The following is a 17,488-nucleotide window of genomic DNA, read 5'->3' as shown; positions in this document are numbered from 1 at the left end:
CTCCTCCCTTTTACTCCTGTTCTTATCTTTTCTTACTATACAACTCTACCAGCTCTACTCTTCTATTCTACAACCCCTTCCCATTGACCGAGATATCATCTCTGCTCCAACAATGGGTTAAGCAACATCTCAAAGCCAGAAGACAGTTACTCCCAACAGTTACTTTCCTACTTATTGCTCAGCCTTGGGGAAACTGATGGTCAGAGAGGCCATAAATGCACATGTGATTAGCACACCTTCCAATCGGCCAGGGACACATTTTCACTGGCTCCAGTGAAGTGTTGCACAAGGGAAAGATCCGTTAGGCCTGAGGAGGAAGTGGCTGCTGTTTTCTGGAACAGACACCGTGGGGATCATTCCTGAGTGTCTCCTACTCTCCAGAAGATGGACTTGAGTGGAAAGAAGTCTGCCAAAGCCTGAAGTCCCCCAGGTAATACCTGTATGTTCCTTCTTGGTAGAAATTCCCCTTTCTTTCTGGTCTGCTGCCTCCCAGTGACCTCCTTGGGATGTCTATAAAGTGTTTTGCTATTGTTTTATGGAGTTGTGGAAATATTCATCCATAAGGATGGCTTCTACTTAGAGTGTGAATGTTACTCTGGTGCTATGATAAAAAATTATGGAGACATGCAGCTATTTCTTTGGGAAATGTGGGCATGGACACAGACACACACATACACATACACACACACACCTCTACCTCTTATGCATGTTAATTCCAAATGGCTGCCAGTCTTGATAGCAAGAAATGGTTTGCATGTTCCTGAGGGTTGTATGGGTTTGGTGAGTGAATTTCAGCATAAACTCCAAGGAATGATATGTATAATGATAACTAGAGCCAGAGTCCCAGGCTATGATCCCTAGCTCATGAAATCACTGGCCGGTGGCCTTGGGAAACTTACTTAACCTCTCTGTTCTTCAGCTTCCTCCCCTGTAAGAAAGAAAGGGTCTTCACAATAGTAACCACTCAAATGGATATGGTGAGAACTAAATTATTTAACATGAGCAAAGCACTTAGACCAACTTCTGCTACATTCAGAGCTGGAGAGGGAAAATTGGAAAATTCCTAGGAAACTTCTATTTCTCTGATTTTTTTTAACATTAAATTGACCAAAAGTTACAGAACATAACTTGCTTTACCTGAAGACTGAAAATTCTCTCTGACGGTTTAGAAAAGTTAAACGCACGAACGTGCTTAGATTTCCTCCCTCCAGAGTGGCCTGGGGTTCGCAGTGTGAGAGGATCCAGTTTGCAGACATGTTTTCTAGTGTCATCTGTGAGGCACGGCTATGTCATACTGGACCAAAGTTTGTTTATGAACTGTGTGTTAGCTGCGTGCCAATCACATGATAGATTTGGGCTAGGCACTGTCACCCAGTGATGAGAGGCAAGTGAGACTCAGACAAGTATTCTAGAAACTGAAGCTCAGCCTGATTAAGGGGCCAGAGAAGGAAGTTGGGGAGTCTGAGAGTAAGCAAGAGGGGTGCTTCATTTAGACGGCCAGGACTCCAGGGGCATCGTGGGAGCATGGCACGGGGTGAGACTCAGTCTGGCAGAAGAGCAGACTGCTGGGTGAAGCTTGCAGAGAAACATGTTTCTGGCGTGGAAATGGCCCTCAGAAGGGTGGGACAGAGCAGAGCATCATGTCAACTCTGTCTTCTGCCTTCTTGCTCCATCTGTGGTCCATCATTTTGGTGCATGGACAGAGTGGAACTCTTCCAACACACCAAAAATATTATTATCACGTGGCAAAGGGGAAAACGTTAAGCTTTTGGATTTCTTTTCCATGACAGCCGAAAACAACCCCAAATGGCCTCTGAAGAAGGGAACAAGGCAGAGCCACCGAGGGTCTCTGCGGGCAGCACCCCGGGCGGCCAGGCCAAACCAGAGTGTGTGAATAATCCTGCTTACCAGCTCATGGAGGGATCACAGGATCACCAGAAGGGAGTCCTGCAGGCCCTTGGGGTAAGTCAGCCTTCGTTTAGAAATTAAAAGGAAAGAAAAATAATCATCATGTGGAAACCTTTGTGTCGGGCCAGCAGGAGGAATTTCTGAGTTATTCATCACTAAGTCAACGATGAAGAAAAGTCTGAGACACGTCCGACCTGAGAAGCAGCCATGGAGAGGCCTTCTCTCATGGCAGAAAGCAGCCTGTCCCACCGTGGGGGAAGGACTCCACGGCCCCCTTCATTCTTGCTTTGTGCCTTCTGACCCGCAGGTCTGAGGCTGAGCTCCATCAAGTTCATAGTCTATATTTTGAATTAAGAAAACTGCGTTGAGAGAAAGGCCGAGCAGAATACTGCTTAACATCTGTCTGCCTCCTTCACCTTGTGACCCCAAAGCTTGCTGGGAAGGTATTGGGACTTTTGTCTTTCCAGCACATCTGCGTTGTTCTTCTGCTCCTTTATTTGAGTTAGACCTTGTGAGAATGGATAGAAAAGGGGGGGAGGTGGACAGATGACGATGAAGTCTTGCCACTGGAATTGATGGGGATAGAGTGGAACAAGAACCTCCTAGGAGATGCTCTGGCCCAGCTTATTTAGGCTTCATATTTTTTTTTATTTATATGACAGTGGAATGCATTACAATTCTTATTACATATATAGAGCACAGTTTTTCATATCTCTGGTTGTATACAAAGTGTATTCATACCAATTCATGTCTTCTCACATGTACTTTGGATAATAATGATCATCACATTCCACCATCATTTCTAACCCCATTCCCCCTCCCTTTCCCTTGCACCCCTCTGCCCTATCTAGAGTTCATCTATTCCTCCCATGCTCCCCCTCCCCACCCCACTATGAATCAGCCTCCTTGATATCAGAGAAAACATTCAGCATTTGTTTTTTGGGGATTGGCTAACTTCACTTAGCATTATCTTCTCTAATTCCATCCATTTACCTGCAAATGCCATGATTTTATTCTCTTTTATTGCTGAGTGAATATCCCATTGTATATATATACCTCATTTTTTTTTTATCCATTTATCCACTGAAGGGCATCTAGGTTGGTTCCACAGTTTAGCTATTGTGAATTGTGCTGCTATAAACATTGATGTGGCTGTGTCCCCATAGTATGCTGTTTTTAAGTCCTTTGGGTATAGACCGAGGGGAGGGATAGCTGGGTCAAATGGTTGTTCCATTCCCAGATTTCCAGGGAATCTCCATACTGCATTCCATATTGGGATTAGGCCCCAACTTCCTTAATCAGACTCCTTTGGCACAAGAATTAAAATCAAGAATCAATAAATGGGATAGACTCAAATTAAATTTCTTCTCAGCAAAAGGAAAAATCTGTGAGGTGAATAGAGAGCCTACAGCTCGGGAGCACATCTTTACCCCTCACACATCAGATAGAGCACTAATCTCCAGGGTATATAAAGAACTCAAAAAGCTAAGCACCAAAAAAACCAAATAACCCAATCAATAAATGGGCCAAGGACCTGAAGAGACACTTCTCAGAAGAGGATGTACAATCAATCAACAAATATATGAAAAAATGTTCACCGCTAGCAATTAGGCTTCATATTTTAACCACTGGAAGCCATGATCTCTTCTTTCTGAAGGAAGCTAAAATGGTGTTTTGTCTTTTGCTTTTCTTCCTGGAGGCGGTGCAGATCCTGAATGGAGTGGTGATTCTGGCTTTGGGCGTTTTCCTGGGATCCTCAGAGTTCCTGACCCACTTCTTCAGGCACTTCTTTTTTTTCACGGTCTACACAGGGTATCCACTATATGGCGCTGTGCTTGTGAGTACCCCTTCCCCCCTGGCTATTCATTGATCATTTCTTAGATGCAACAGCTAGAAGCATGAGCTCCATCAAGTTCATAGTCTATATTTTGAATTAAGAGGCTGGTTATGTTTGGTTATGAAAGTGTTGTTTGTAGGTCATTTGAAGGTCGTTTGAAGGCTACATACTGTGGCTTTAAATTATAGTTTTTGACATAAGCAAGGTGAAAAGAAGTCCCTTTGTTTCTGATTCAAGAAATCATATTTGCTAAGCACATTTAAGTCCCAAACAGGAACTTAGTATCTAGAGGTTAAATTTATGGATACTAACAGAATCCAATGAAAAATGAGTACTGGTGAATGAGTATTGCCCTGTGGTTCAGCTGGGAGTCCAGGCTTGGGAGATAAGAAATTTTTCTTTGGATCACTGTTGGAAAATCAGAAGAGCCATTTCCCTTATCTGGGTCAAAATGTATTCAGAAAAACAAACAAACAAACAAAAACCCCATCCATAGATGGTTCCTACATGTCCAGTCAGAATCCACAGATGGGGGCCTAGGTGATCTTTGGAATTTACTCGTTCATCTTTGTTATTTGATTATTGTTTGCCTGAGATTCATTTTTAAAGTGGCTAATAGAAACTCTTAATCAGCCATTGCTACTACTTACTATTACTAATATCATTATTATTTGCTTGTTTAATCCCTAGTGCTAGATCTTTGACAAGTTACCTATGTCCAGTTCTGAACTGAACTTAAAAAATAAAGCAGCTATTATAAAATGTAAGATGGAGATATTTAATTGAAAGTTGTGAATAGGACAGTTATTGGCAAATGAAGGGAAAAAAACTTCTAAAAATGAATATTTCATTCCTTTTTTTCTCCCCTAATCTCCAAACTTTAGCTCTCCTTTAAAATGAAATTGCTAAAAACAATAACAACCACAGAAAAAGAAGATTGTACTTAATCTGGCTATTTCTTGATCAAAATCAGAGTTCATATTCTGAGAAAATATTATATACTGTTTCTGGGTACAGTCCAAAACATGTAATTTGGGTTTAGCATTCCAGAAATTTTTAGATAATATTATTTTGATGCTAGTTAAGCTCTGAATTTTTCTAAATATATTTTGCATAATAAATCCTGACTACCTAAATGGTGGATTTCCATACTGTACTGTAGAAAAGAGAATACTGATTGCAGTATTTCAGTGAGGATAGTGTTTGTTTTTTTTCTCATTTTAACATCATCAACACTAAGACTCAAAACTGACAATTGCTGAAAGCTTCTCTCTGGTCCATACCACTGCAGAGCACAGTCTAAGGTCTATGATGTGCCCTCTGTGCCTGTTCTTACCTACAGCCACAGCCTGGTCCTCACCCCAATGTGTCCATGCCCTGTCGTGTACTGACCACATGATCCTTTCTATTTTCTCATCTCTCTCTGGCTCATCCTGATGAACAGTGTGATAGCAGAAAAGACATGAGCTCTTGCCCTTCAGTTTCCTCACCAGGATGGTAAAAATAGCATGAGGACCCTCTCTGGATCTCTGGAATTAAATGAAAAAATGTGTATAAAAACTTTAGATATCATTGACAATTTGGATGTTTTCTGTGTGCTGGGCAAATACTGGAGTCCTTTTTATGTATCATTTTATTTTATCTCCACACTGCTATCAGGTAGGTGATCTCAACAATGGGGATGCACACACCTCCAAACAGGTGGGGAGTGATTTGGCAGGGATTTGATCAAGGTGACGGGACAAGTGTGAGAGAGAGCAGGGATGGGGACACAGAGCATATGCTCTTACAGAGGGGCTGAGGAGGGTCCTGTGATAACTTCTGCTTCTTTATCTGAAGCAGAATCCATAGATAGTTCCTGCATGTTCAGTCGGAATCCAATAGCTGAATTTTAAGAAGCAAGATTTCTCTCCATGATTTTGGCAACTTTTCTCTCAATCCACAGGAATGATTTGGTGAAGGGTGGTGAGACTGAGGAGTTAAAAATGATAAAAGTTAAGAAAATGTAACTATTGTGAGAATTCAGTGTATCAAAATTAGTATCACAGAAATAGGATTATTATTAAAGATTTAAAAACTATAGGGTACATAGATAAAGACACTTAGATTTATAAAATATCTCTTGGAATATCTAGTCCAATAATTCAGACATTTATCTGCAGCCTGAGTAGAAATATAAGAAATCATATTCTAAATGCATGCATATATAATTTCATATACTTAATATAAACATAAACATAACTATAATTCTATTGAGTTAACTAAATGTATATATGTTTTTAAAGTGTCTATAATCACAAAAACTTGTTCAAAGCCAGACGTAAAACAAAATGAAAAGAGGATAAGCTTGCTTAAAATACAAACTTCTTTAAAATTTTAGTTGTGTAAAATAATGAGCAACATCAAGTATAATTTTGGTTCTAGCGTGTGAGTTTAGAAATGAGGTTTGTGTAACTAACGCTAGGCGTCCACTAATTCAGAGAAGGCCAAGAAGCACGTGGTTGAGACTTAATATTCTCTATCTCCTTTACTTCCCATTTTCAGTTTATTAGTTCAGGATCCTTGACTGTTGTAGCAGGGAGAAAATCCACAAGAATGCTGGTAAGTGGCAGTTCTTCTTTCTCTATGAACACAGGACTGAAAATAAATGATCTGCAAACAGGTGGAAAGATAGAGGTTGGCGAATCACACTGAGTCACTTAATGTACCAGAAAATTAATGTTCTTTTCTTAGAGCATTCAGATAGAGGGTTTCAGAAAGTCATATAAATTGTGGACATGTCTATCTGGGATGGTTACAAAATATTTCATGAAAATGCTTCTTGGTTTTTGTGAGTTTGGTTTAACCAATTCTAATTATTTTGAGGATAGGATTTCCTGAAACGGAGAGTGAGAAATTCCATTCCTTTAGTCACTGATTAAATGATGCTGTCTATTATGTGTCCTTGCTGAGTCTCCCAGCCATTTATATTCCACATTCCTATTCCATGCATTCACTTTTCCTCCTCTCTCCATGACTATTTTACTGTTATATTTGTTTTAGGCAGCCTTTTTGCTGCTGTGACCAAAAGACCTGACAAAAAACAATTAGAGGAGGAAAAGACTTATTTGGGGGTTCACAGTTTCAGAGGTCTCAGTCCAAAGGTAGCTGGCTCCATTCCTCAGGGATAGAGATAAGGCAGAACATCATGGCAGAAGAGTGTGGTGGAAGAGAGTAGCTCAGGATATTATCAGGAAGCGGAGAGAGAGAGAGACTCCACTCACCAGATAGAAAATATATATTCCAAAGGCAAGCTTCCAATGACCCACCTCCTCCATCCACATCCATCAGCCTTTACTTACCACCCAGTTCATCCCTCTCAGGGGATTAATTCACTGATTGGGTTAAGGCTCTCAATAACCCCATCAGTTCACCTCTAAGCCTTCTTGCATTGTCTCACACATGAACTTTTGGGGGACACCTCAAATCTAAGCCATAACAATATTCATTTTCAAACACCAGTCCCTTTCTTACACCTCCACTCTCTGTTGATGTCCTTGCTCTCTGTTCTGAGAGTCTGAGAAAACAGAAGCCATCGAAAGAGAGCTTTCAGACCCCACTACAACACCTACTCTGTGGAGTAGATCTGCATCGATATTTTTCTTATTAGAGCCTCTTGGCTTAGGTGAACTCTCTGATTTCCTTTAAAGCTGATTCTTCTACCTGAGTGTTATATTCCTTTCGTTTTCCTCCACAGAAATGTATCACTCCTGTTTATGTCTCTCTACCAGATCTTTCTAAATCGGTATATGAGCATCTAGTTATTTAAAAATGTCTATATGTGTGTGTATATATACACATATACATATGTATATATATATATATTTTTTTTAAGTAAATATACACACATACACATACAAACACACACAATTTGACCCAAACCTACTTTAGTAAGACGACTTTCTTCCCTATCACACCTCTGTAACTGGAAACCTCCACATTGCTAAAGCAACGGGCAATCCTCAGTCCTCATCTGACTTAATGATGACAATGGTTAGCACAGCTGGCCACTCACTCTTCCTCCAGGAGTTTCTTCCCTTGGCCTCTCCTCCACCTTGACTGGCCGGTTTCCTCCTGTCTTCTGGGTTCGCCTTCTCCTCTCCTCTCCTGATTCCTTTTCTTGTGCCTGATCTTTGGGTGTTAGGGTCCTCAGTGTGCGATTCCCTGCCACCTGCTCTTCTCAACCTATACTCTGTCCTCTCATCCTTTCTCATGACTTCAAATAACATCTCTATACCCCACAACCCCAAGACAAATATTTCCATACTAGATTTTTCTCCTGAGCATCAGTTTGGCATATCTGCCTTCTTCCACTTAGATATCAAAAAGGTCCAAAGCCCAATTCTGCATCTTCCTCCTGAATCCACCTCTATGTAGTCTTCTGCATGTTAGCCAATGGGAGCTCCATCTTTCCCAGTTACTAGATGAAAGGCCTGAAACTTTGCCTGGCTCTTCTGTCACAATCCTGAATCCAGTATGTCAGCAAGCCCTGTGGGCTCTGCCTCCGAGCTTGGTCAGAGTTTGAGCTTTGTTCTTCTCTCTACTGATGACCCTACATCCCATCTACCAACCTGTCTCCTCGTGGGGCTCACAGAGTCTGTTCAGGACCCTGTCTTTACTATCAACCATGATAGAGGGAGCCCTTTAGCAATAAATCTATGACCCCTTCCCTCAAAATCCTCTAGTAGCAATGCATTTTTCTCAAAGTTAGAACCAAAATCCTTTTAGGACCTACCAGGCCCTGTGTGATTGGCTCTCCATTATTTTCTGTCTTGGTTTCCTAATCTTCTCTGTTTACCTCCAATGGCCTTGGTCACCTGGCTTCCCTGGAGCACCATGGCCTTGGGGCTGTGAACAAGTGTTTCTGACTGTGCGGACATTTCCCTATGCATCTTCTCAGACATCTGGAGTAGCATAAGTTCTTTGGTCCTCTCCCCATGTGTCATTTATTCCCATTTAATATCACAAACCTCCACTCCTTTTTTTTGATTTTCAGATTCTCCCTACATAATTTTATTAACCCAAAGTACTTCATGTCTTCAAAATACTGTATATATTACCTATTAGTAGGTTTATCGTTTCCTTTATCTTTATTCCTAGCACAGAAGCTCCATGGGTGGTGGTGCGTTTTGTTCATCCATGTCTGTCCTGCATCTAGAATATTGTTGGGTGTCAATCAGTCAATATTTGTAGAAATAATTTATTGCCAGGGGATAAAAGAGGGCCACATATATTAATGGAAAGTTCTTTTTCTTTCTTAGATGCAAAACAGTTTTGGAATGAACATTGCCAGTGCTACAATTGCCTTAGTTGGGATCGTTTTTCTCTTAATACATCTAGTACTAAATAACCAAGCCTTCAAGAGTTGTCAATCTTCCCGGTCTCCAGATTTATGCAATTACCTGGGTTCCTCATCAAATGTAGGCAATTATAACTATGTCTATTCATAGAAGATAATTTAAACATTTCAAAATGTACAGAAAACAATATGTCATATATTATGCTACCTTGATTTAAATTTGTCTTTGCTGCCTATTAGTGCTGTAATGAAGGGAAAATTAAATAAGGTTGGTATTTTAATTTTCTCACTCTTAAAATGAGGAAAATCATATTAACCATAGGGTTAGTGTAAGAATGAAATAATATTTGAAAAGCAATGAAGGCAATATTTAGCACATCATGTTATATTATTATTGACATTACAATGAATTCTATTATGCTATTTTTTAAAAATTTTATCTCATGTATCTTTGCTTAATAAAGCAAACTTGGGAGACATACAACTTTCTCTGAAGTCTGAAAAGTTTTGATTGACTTCACTTCTGAGTTTCCGAGTTATGATGTTTTGAAAAAGAAGCTCTTTAATAGGCTGCCACATGATTTTTTTTGGTCTGTGTTTTAGGTATTATACCTCTTTGAAGTCAACTTAGAAATTAATATTGTCCTTCAAGTGTGTTGAGTGCAGTCCAGTGATTGCCAAATTATTTATCCATCCCTGATCCTCCTGTTTTCTGGCATCACCATGGAAATCTGTGTCTGCCTTTTCTTTATTAAATTTAATAATTTAATAAATAATTTATTAAATTATTAAATTTTAAGTATCTAATAAAAATTATTATATAATTTTTAATTATCTAAATTTATATTTACCTGAGTTTGACTTTTTTTTGTGGATTTAGTGGCACTTTCCCTCCAGAAAAGTTTGTAATTGTATTTCTTCTAAGTGCCTCAGTGATATAGAAAGATCACTAGCAAACCAACAATGTTTACTTTGTGTTTACACCAGCCTTTTGCTTTAGTTTCTAAGGATAACGTAAATGCCCAAACAGCTATGAGGTGCTATTGATAAAACAGAGAAGGGATCAATTTTCTCCATTTTCTTAAATTACCTGCTCATTTCCTTAGTTTAGTTCTTTTCTAACTGAGCAATGTTAGCAATAGTGTTAGAATTTTGCCTCTGGGATCCCTCTCCCATGACTAGTTCACTTGAATTTATATACAAATCGTTCACCTTTCTCTCTCCAGGGAAAGTGTTCCCTTGCTGCTGAATTAAGAGTGCAGCCCTTCTACAGAGTTTGTGTCTTAAATCTAATTTGGGATTAACTTTGTTGCATTTTGTGGGAGGGAGACTTTGTGGTCTGGTTTCCTGCTGACAGATTTTTCCTGAGGATGTTTCCATTGTGTTTGATGTGAGGTACCATCTCCCCCAGGGCTTGGTGTCTCTAATGCTCATCTTCACTTTGCTGGAATTGTGCATAACCATCTCCCTCTCAGCCATGTGGTGCAAAGGAAACTGCTGTAATTCAAGAGAGGTGGGTTTGTTTAAATGACGAATAAATTGCCTGGTCTGCAGATTGCTGTCTAGGGTTGAAGTTATTTCTGGAAGAATTGGAAAGAAACTTTGATGTGGCAATGTTTCTTGGGGTTCCTGGAGTTAGACATTGCATCAATGTTGGAGACGGGATGAAATACAGAAAAGAACTCAAATGTGAAAATGCAAAAAGGAAACAACGTATTTAATACATAAGAGGATGCTTTTTTATGCAGCTGGAGTTAATTTTAATTATTTCCTTTTAACTTGTGACTTTTTAGCTATATGATTTTTGTAGGGAAAAAAAATCACATATTTTCCCTAGATTTTAGGTATCCTAACTTTAAAATAAAAATATATATATTTTTTCATTTTCTTCTGATGTTTGTTCTGAAGACTGTGCACATCATCTTTATCCAAGTAGTAATAAGTTGGATGAACATTATTAGTGATGATTTAATGGTAACAGGAAGAGATGGGAGGAGGAGATGGTGATCCCATTCTTAGAGACAAATGTTTTGTTTTGCAGGAAATTTCTTCACTTCCCAGTTCTATGGAATCAGGAATACCTCCTAATGAAGGTAATTCTGAGAGCATCAAAACTTAACCTCAAATCTCCAAGGAATCAGAGCTTCATTCAGGAACTCAGGAAAACAAGAGCTGATGAAACTCAATCCTTCTCTCAAGGCACCAATCATGGGAACTTGGACTTAGGCTTTTCTGTCCTAATCATAAATGTCTTTAGTGTGTTCTAGGTATGGATGAATCAATGTATTTCTTTATGAATTCATGGATTTGTAACTTCTACTATCACTACGCCAAAGTCATTCCTTAAAAATTATTTCTCTCTCTTCTTCCCATTTCATCATTTTATGAGGTTTAAGGAAAGGAGCTATTATAAGCACTATTTCATGTTTTCTTCCTAAAATCTCATTTCAGACAACCTAGTAGGAAGGAAGATGAGTCAGATTTATTTTTTGCAGCACAGAAATATTCTTCTTGACTTTAGCCAACAGCAGCATTACAAAAATTGTCAAATAAAAAATGATCATCACCACATATGTGAACTATGACTTTGTTTTTCATAAAATATGTGAATTTAAATTATGAGTAGAAATCGTAGCTATTAGGAGACCATGAGATAAGATAGCCTAAGAATTTAGCTGAAGGCCACACAGGAGAAATTCAGAAAATGGAAGTCAATTTAACCACACCTGAAATTGAATTTACACTTCTGTCTCAACAAGACATGAATTTCACTTTTATTGTACAAATGATGCTTGTAGCAAATAATTTCTCTCCTGTCTTGGCTTTGCTTCATTCACTTGTATTGCTTTAAAAAATATTCCCAGTAAGGGCTTTCTCCAAAAAGAATCTTATGGAAAATCCTAATGAACTGTCTCCACCCAATTCTTATGGTACATGAACAATTTGAGAAGGTGTTGAAGTTTATAACTTGTAAGACACTGATATTTATGGACTTTGTCCTATCTTCTTGTCTCAGAGTTTACCAGCAAACTGGGAAATCCAAGAAATGATGGTTGATTTATTGATCCATCCATTCAATGAATAATGAGTTTCACATATTTGGCATTGTGTTACAAATTCGTAGATTAAATTATAAGTTGTTATTTTGAATCATTTTGTCCCATTTTTCATTGAAGTTATTTTGTTCATCATGTCAAACACTTCAAATGAAGCCCGACCAAATAGAGTAATATCCTGTGTAAGTTTGATACTGATGCAAGAAGAATTGAATTATCTAAAAAATATTTATAATCAAATATCATACTATTTTTTAAAAAATTATCCAATCTATATTATCATGCTCTTTATTTGTAGTAGTAGTTATATATAATTATATTGCTTATTTTTTCTTTCATTCAGGTTGCTTTAGACTATATAATGCTGAATTAATATCTGCTTACAAATCTCACAATTAATGCGCTTTTTATTTTTGAGACAAAATCTCTGAAATAAGACTTTTAAGCCAAAAGACAATTTGTATTTTAATTAATAAAGGATTCTTTTAAAAATGTTTTTTAAAAATGCTAAAACAAATCATCTAACTAGCAATATGTACAACTCATTGTCCTCCTTTTCACTAGTACTGGATAATTATTTTATCTTATAGATTTATGCCTAGCTGAGAGTAAACTGATGTATAATTTTATATTAACATATACTCCCTGAAAAATAGTGAGACAACACATTTACTGGGCGTTTAGTTTCCTTCTTCTATATATTATTATCTCGTGTGCCTGCTACTTTCTATCATATTTTGTCTCTTTCCTATTAATTTTTTGGAAATCTTTTTATATTATGTACAAAAGATGTGACTTTCGCATGTTTTGCTAAGTACTTCTTTTCTCCAGTGTGTAATCGATCTTTTGCTAAATGCACTTTATATGTTTTAGGGCTAACAGAAATTAAAGCTGTCTTCAATGGGGAAGACTAAAGTAGGTGAGGTGGAATTATGGAGTTTTGGTAGGTGGACATACCCAGAGTTGGAATCAAGAAGAGTTCTGTTTTGAATCGGTTCTGTTTGTGATGTATATTAAGTGCCCAGGTGGATAGGATGAGTTTGTAATTGACTGTCCAAAAAGTCCGACACACAACTGATAGGTTGAATTGAACGCAAAAGCTGACATATCATCACTGTGGAGACAGTGTATAAAACTAAGGGAATGAATGGGATCCCTCGTGAGTGAGTGTAGTTAGGAAAGACATAGAAGCCAAGAATCATGCTTTTGGCCAGAGGGAAGGGGAAGATAAAATACAAAGGTCTGCAGAAGATGGAGGAACCAGCTCAGGAGCTGGAGAAGATCAGTTCATAAGATAGAAAAGAACATTAGGTAGACTGTAATGAAAATGGAGTTAAAAGGAGAGATGAACTTGAGAGGTTGAGCTAGGCAACGTCTGAGTGTTGGTCACTGGATTTGATGAAGGTCTGTTGACCTTGACTTGGTCAGTTTTAGTCAAGTGGTGTGGATGTCAGACAAAGAGGTAGCCTGTGGGACACTAACAGAAAGTGTGAGCAGCAAGTCCAGGCAGCACTTAGATTGTAAAGGAGCCCAACAGTGGACATTGTGTGGACTCCATGCATTCCTCTGCCAGCTTGCTTTCCAGTGTTTCCAGAACATACCTAACAATGGGAGGGGTAAAATTTGGCTTAAAAATTTTCAGTATTATTTATTCTAAATCCATACCTGATGGATAATTTAAGTTTTGGTTAATTTAATTGAGATTGATAATTTAACTCTATATTGAAATATATAATTTAGAATTAATTTTTTCTAACTCAGGCAGTGGAAAAGTATCTGAGTCATTTCCATTTATTTCCTTATGATATGACATATTTTCTACTCTGTGAAAGTTTTAAGGATCTTTATTACTTAAATTTAAAAATTTTTATGGCGACATGACACCATATATAAATTTATTCTCTTATATTTGTAGATGCTTGAGAGATCCTTAAATATAGATTATTGTCCTTCAATTAGAAAAAAGTCATATATATATGCATGTACATATATATATATATATATGTAAATGTACATATGCATATATTTGTATGATTTCCACTACCTTTTCCTCTTTTCTCTCATTTTTTGAGTGAATTCATTTAGTGATCATACAATTGTTTCTTTCCTTTTTTAAGCTATTTTTCTTTTCTTTGAATCTTCCTTGAAAAATACATGTACTCATTTTTTTACTGCTCTAAGTTTCTTTTATTAATACTTCACTAAAGCTTCTCCATATTAGATGACAGAATAAGGATGATTTTTTTTCTCTTTCCTGAAATTGTATCAACAAATCAAACTGGACAAGAAACAGAAAAACTTCTTATCAGCAAAATAAACAATCAGTGAGGTGTAGAGAGAGTCTACAGAATGGGAGCAAATTTTTTTTTTTTTACCACATACACATCAGATAGAGCACTAATCTCTAGGATATATAAAGAACTCAAAAAACTTAACACCAATAAATAAACAACCCAATCAAAAGAGCCAAGGAGCCAAACAGACATTTCTCAGAAGATGATACACAATCAATCAACAAATATAAGAAAAAATATTCAACATCTCTAGTAATTAGAGAAATGCAAATCAAAACTACTCTAAGATTTCTCTCACTCCAGTCAGCTATTAAGAATACAAACAACTGTAAGTGTTGGTGAGAACGCGGACAAAAAGGCACACTCATACACTGCTGGTGGGACTGCAAGATGGTGCAGCCAATATGGAAAGCAATATGGAGATTCCTTGGAAAACTTGAAATGGAACTACAATATTTGACCCAGCTATCCCACTCCTTGGTTTATGCCCAAAGGACTTGAAAACAGCATACTACAGGGACACAGTCACATCAATGTGTATAGAAACACATTTCACAATAGCTAAATTGTGGAACCAACCTAGATGCCCTTCAATAGATGAATGGATAAAGAAAATGTAGTATATATACGCAATGGAATATTACTCAGCAATAAAAGAGAATAAAATCATGGTATTTGCAGGTAAATGGATGGAGTTGGAGAATATAATGCAAAGTGAAGTAAGCCAATCCCCCAAAACCAAAGGTCGAATGTTTTCTCTGATATGTGGATGCTGATCCATAATGGGGAAGGGGGGTGGCATGGGAGGAGTGGAGGAACTTCAGATCGGGCAAAGGGGAGGGAGGGGAAGGGAGAGGGCGTTGGAGTAGGAAAGATGGTGGAATAAGATGCCCATCATCATCCTAAGTGCATGTATGAAGACACGAATGATGTGACACTACTTTACGTACAAAAAGAGATATGAAAAAACATGCTCTGTATGTGTACTATGAATTGAAAAGTGTTCTGCTGTCATGTATAAAAAATGAGAATAAATAAATTTTAAAAAAGAAACTAAATCTTTAACTTTGGTGCAAGTGGATGTTTAAAAGTGAAATTAAATGAAAGGTGCCTAAATTAATGAGTGGAGAGAAGGAAAGTCAAGTGCAAATTCCCACCTCGGAAGTTCTAAAGGGAATGAGACACGTTGTGCCACTGGAGCAGGAAAGGCTGAAGAGTGGGAAGCTCCTGTCCCGTCTTCAACAACGGAGGCTTCATTGAAAGGTAGAAGAAGAAGTCATATTATGAGAACCTGGAAATCAGGCCTGTAGTTAAGAAAATAGGAACAGAGAACAAACTTTTGAAAATTATAACAAACATTAAAAAAGAAAAATCAAGAAGACTTTAGAAGGTAAATAATGGAAAGTTCTCCCAGAAGAAAGAAGAGATAAATGATTAGGAAATATGTGAAAAAAAAATTAAAAAAGACATATTTTGGATGTTTGCTGTATAGTAAAAGTTTCATAAAGATAGAAGTTTTTAATAAAGAAACTGAAAAAAAAAATACACAGGTCTTTAGTTTGTCAACAGCTACTGACCATCCTATAAAATTAATACATGCTATTTGTTATTTTAACATCGTGTATTTCTTTCCTCTGGGGATTAATAGAAACAATAATCTAAGATTAAATGATGTGCTTTTAAAAGCAAGCTAATAAGTTGTTTAAAAGTTTTGGAATTATCTTGAAAATATATGGATTTGACCAGACCTTCAGATCTAACTGTATTAAGATTATGGGGGGAGGGAGAAAGAACGGATTAAGAAAGCTAACACGGTTGTCATCCGAGACAGGAGTAGGACAGCTAATGTCGACACCTTGCCTGCAATTCTGTTTTATAATCCTCTCCCCATCGAGCAGATGTCCTTGTACACAAGAAAACAAATATATTAGATGCTTGTTACTTCTTTCTGAAAAGCATCATTTTGGAAGATGGGATGGATATGACTCAATAAGAATTCACATAAATTGGACAATCACTGTGTTAATTGGTCACACAGGCTACAACAATAAACTCCAATTACACCAAGATTCAAGGAGCTGGTCTATGTGAATCTTGCCCTATAATGAAGAGACAAAAGGTTTTCCTTCAAGTTTGCACATGGAGCTATGTATTTAAGAATAATTTATCATTTTGTGAAACAACATTTTCTCATCTTTTTTATTTTTGTAACCATGTTGTTATCCATGGGACATTGGAGGTTGGTGTTGGTCTCTGGCTCCCTTAGTCTCTTAACTGTCTTGATTAAACCAGACTTGGCCCTGCTATGTAGAAATGAGACTGAGAGACAAGAAGGAAAAGATGGAGGGAAGGAGGAAGAAGAGGGAGTAAGAGGGACAGAAATTGGTTCCTTTGGGAGCATCTGAACATACTCTCTAAGAGCTAGTATTACTTACCAATTATAACATGCAAAGCAATGCACATTTATTGTAAGTAAATTGAGCATTTGATTTGAGAAAAAAATGTTCATGTGAGATCTGAAAGCAAATTTCATTTGAGTTTGGGGAAATAAATCTAGGGCATAAGTAATTGAGTGAGCCAAGATGGAGCCTGGGGAGAAGGCGTGTGCAAAGCTTATGCCAGAGGAGGAGAGAGAGATGGCGGGAGGAAGGTTAGCCCGATTATCTCTTCCGTTCAGGCAGAGGTATGGTTAAAACTTATCTTGATAATTTTGTCCCAACCCAAAGAAAAAGAAAAGTCATTTTTGTTCTGTGTTTCAATATTCACTGCTCAGAAAGGTGAAAGACCATAGCTTTGGGAATCCAATGTGTGGGCACAGAAGGTGATGGGCATCCCAGGGACAAGATGGAGGTGCTGATAAAATTGGGATATGAAACAACTGGGAGGTCCTAAGTTACCTATCAGCTTCTGGTTCACATTTTTCAAGGTTCTGTTGAAAATTCTCAGAGTAGCATCGTGTCCCAACACAAAGACCATTCTCAATTTGTTTCCACCCCTCAAATCTGATTCCTGATTATTTGTAGCGCATAAATAGGAGACACCATAAATTACCAAT

At 37.7% G+C, this 17,488-nt stretch overlaps 1 protein-coding gene across 1 annotated transcript; it reads left to right on the top strand.

Moving 5' to 3' along the window:
* Positions 1-149: 149 nt before the first annotated feature.
* Positions 150-12,011, top strand: Ms4a3 (membrane spanning 4-domains A3). Its single transcript, XM_005331649.4, has 7 exons — positions 150-430; positions 1,791-1,962; positions 3,608-3,745; positions 6,290-6,346; positions 9,046-9,204; positions 10,495-10,596; positions 11,125-12,011. The coding sequence occupies exons 2-7, from the start codon at positions 1,807-1,809 to the stop codon at positions 11,200-11,202; spliced, it is 690 nt and encodes a 229-aa protein (XP_005331706.2). The 5' UTR covers positions 150-430; positions 1,791-1,806; the 3' UTR covers positions 11,203-12,011.
* The last annotated feature ends 5,477 nt before the right edge of the window (positions 12,012-17,488 follow it).

Source organism: Ictidomys tridecemlineatus, chromosome 4 (genome assembly GCF_052094955.1).
Source record: "Ictidomys tridecemlineatus isolate mIctTri1 chromosome 4, mIctTri1.hap1, whole genome shotgun sequence".
Classification (NCBI taxonomy): Eukaryota; Metazoa; Chordata; class Mammalia; order Rodentia; family Sciuridae; genus Ictidomys; species Ictidomys tridecemlineatus.
This window is presented reverse-complemented; position numbering and strand designations above follow the sequence as displayed.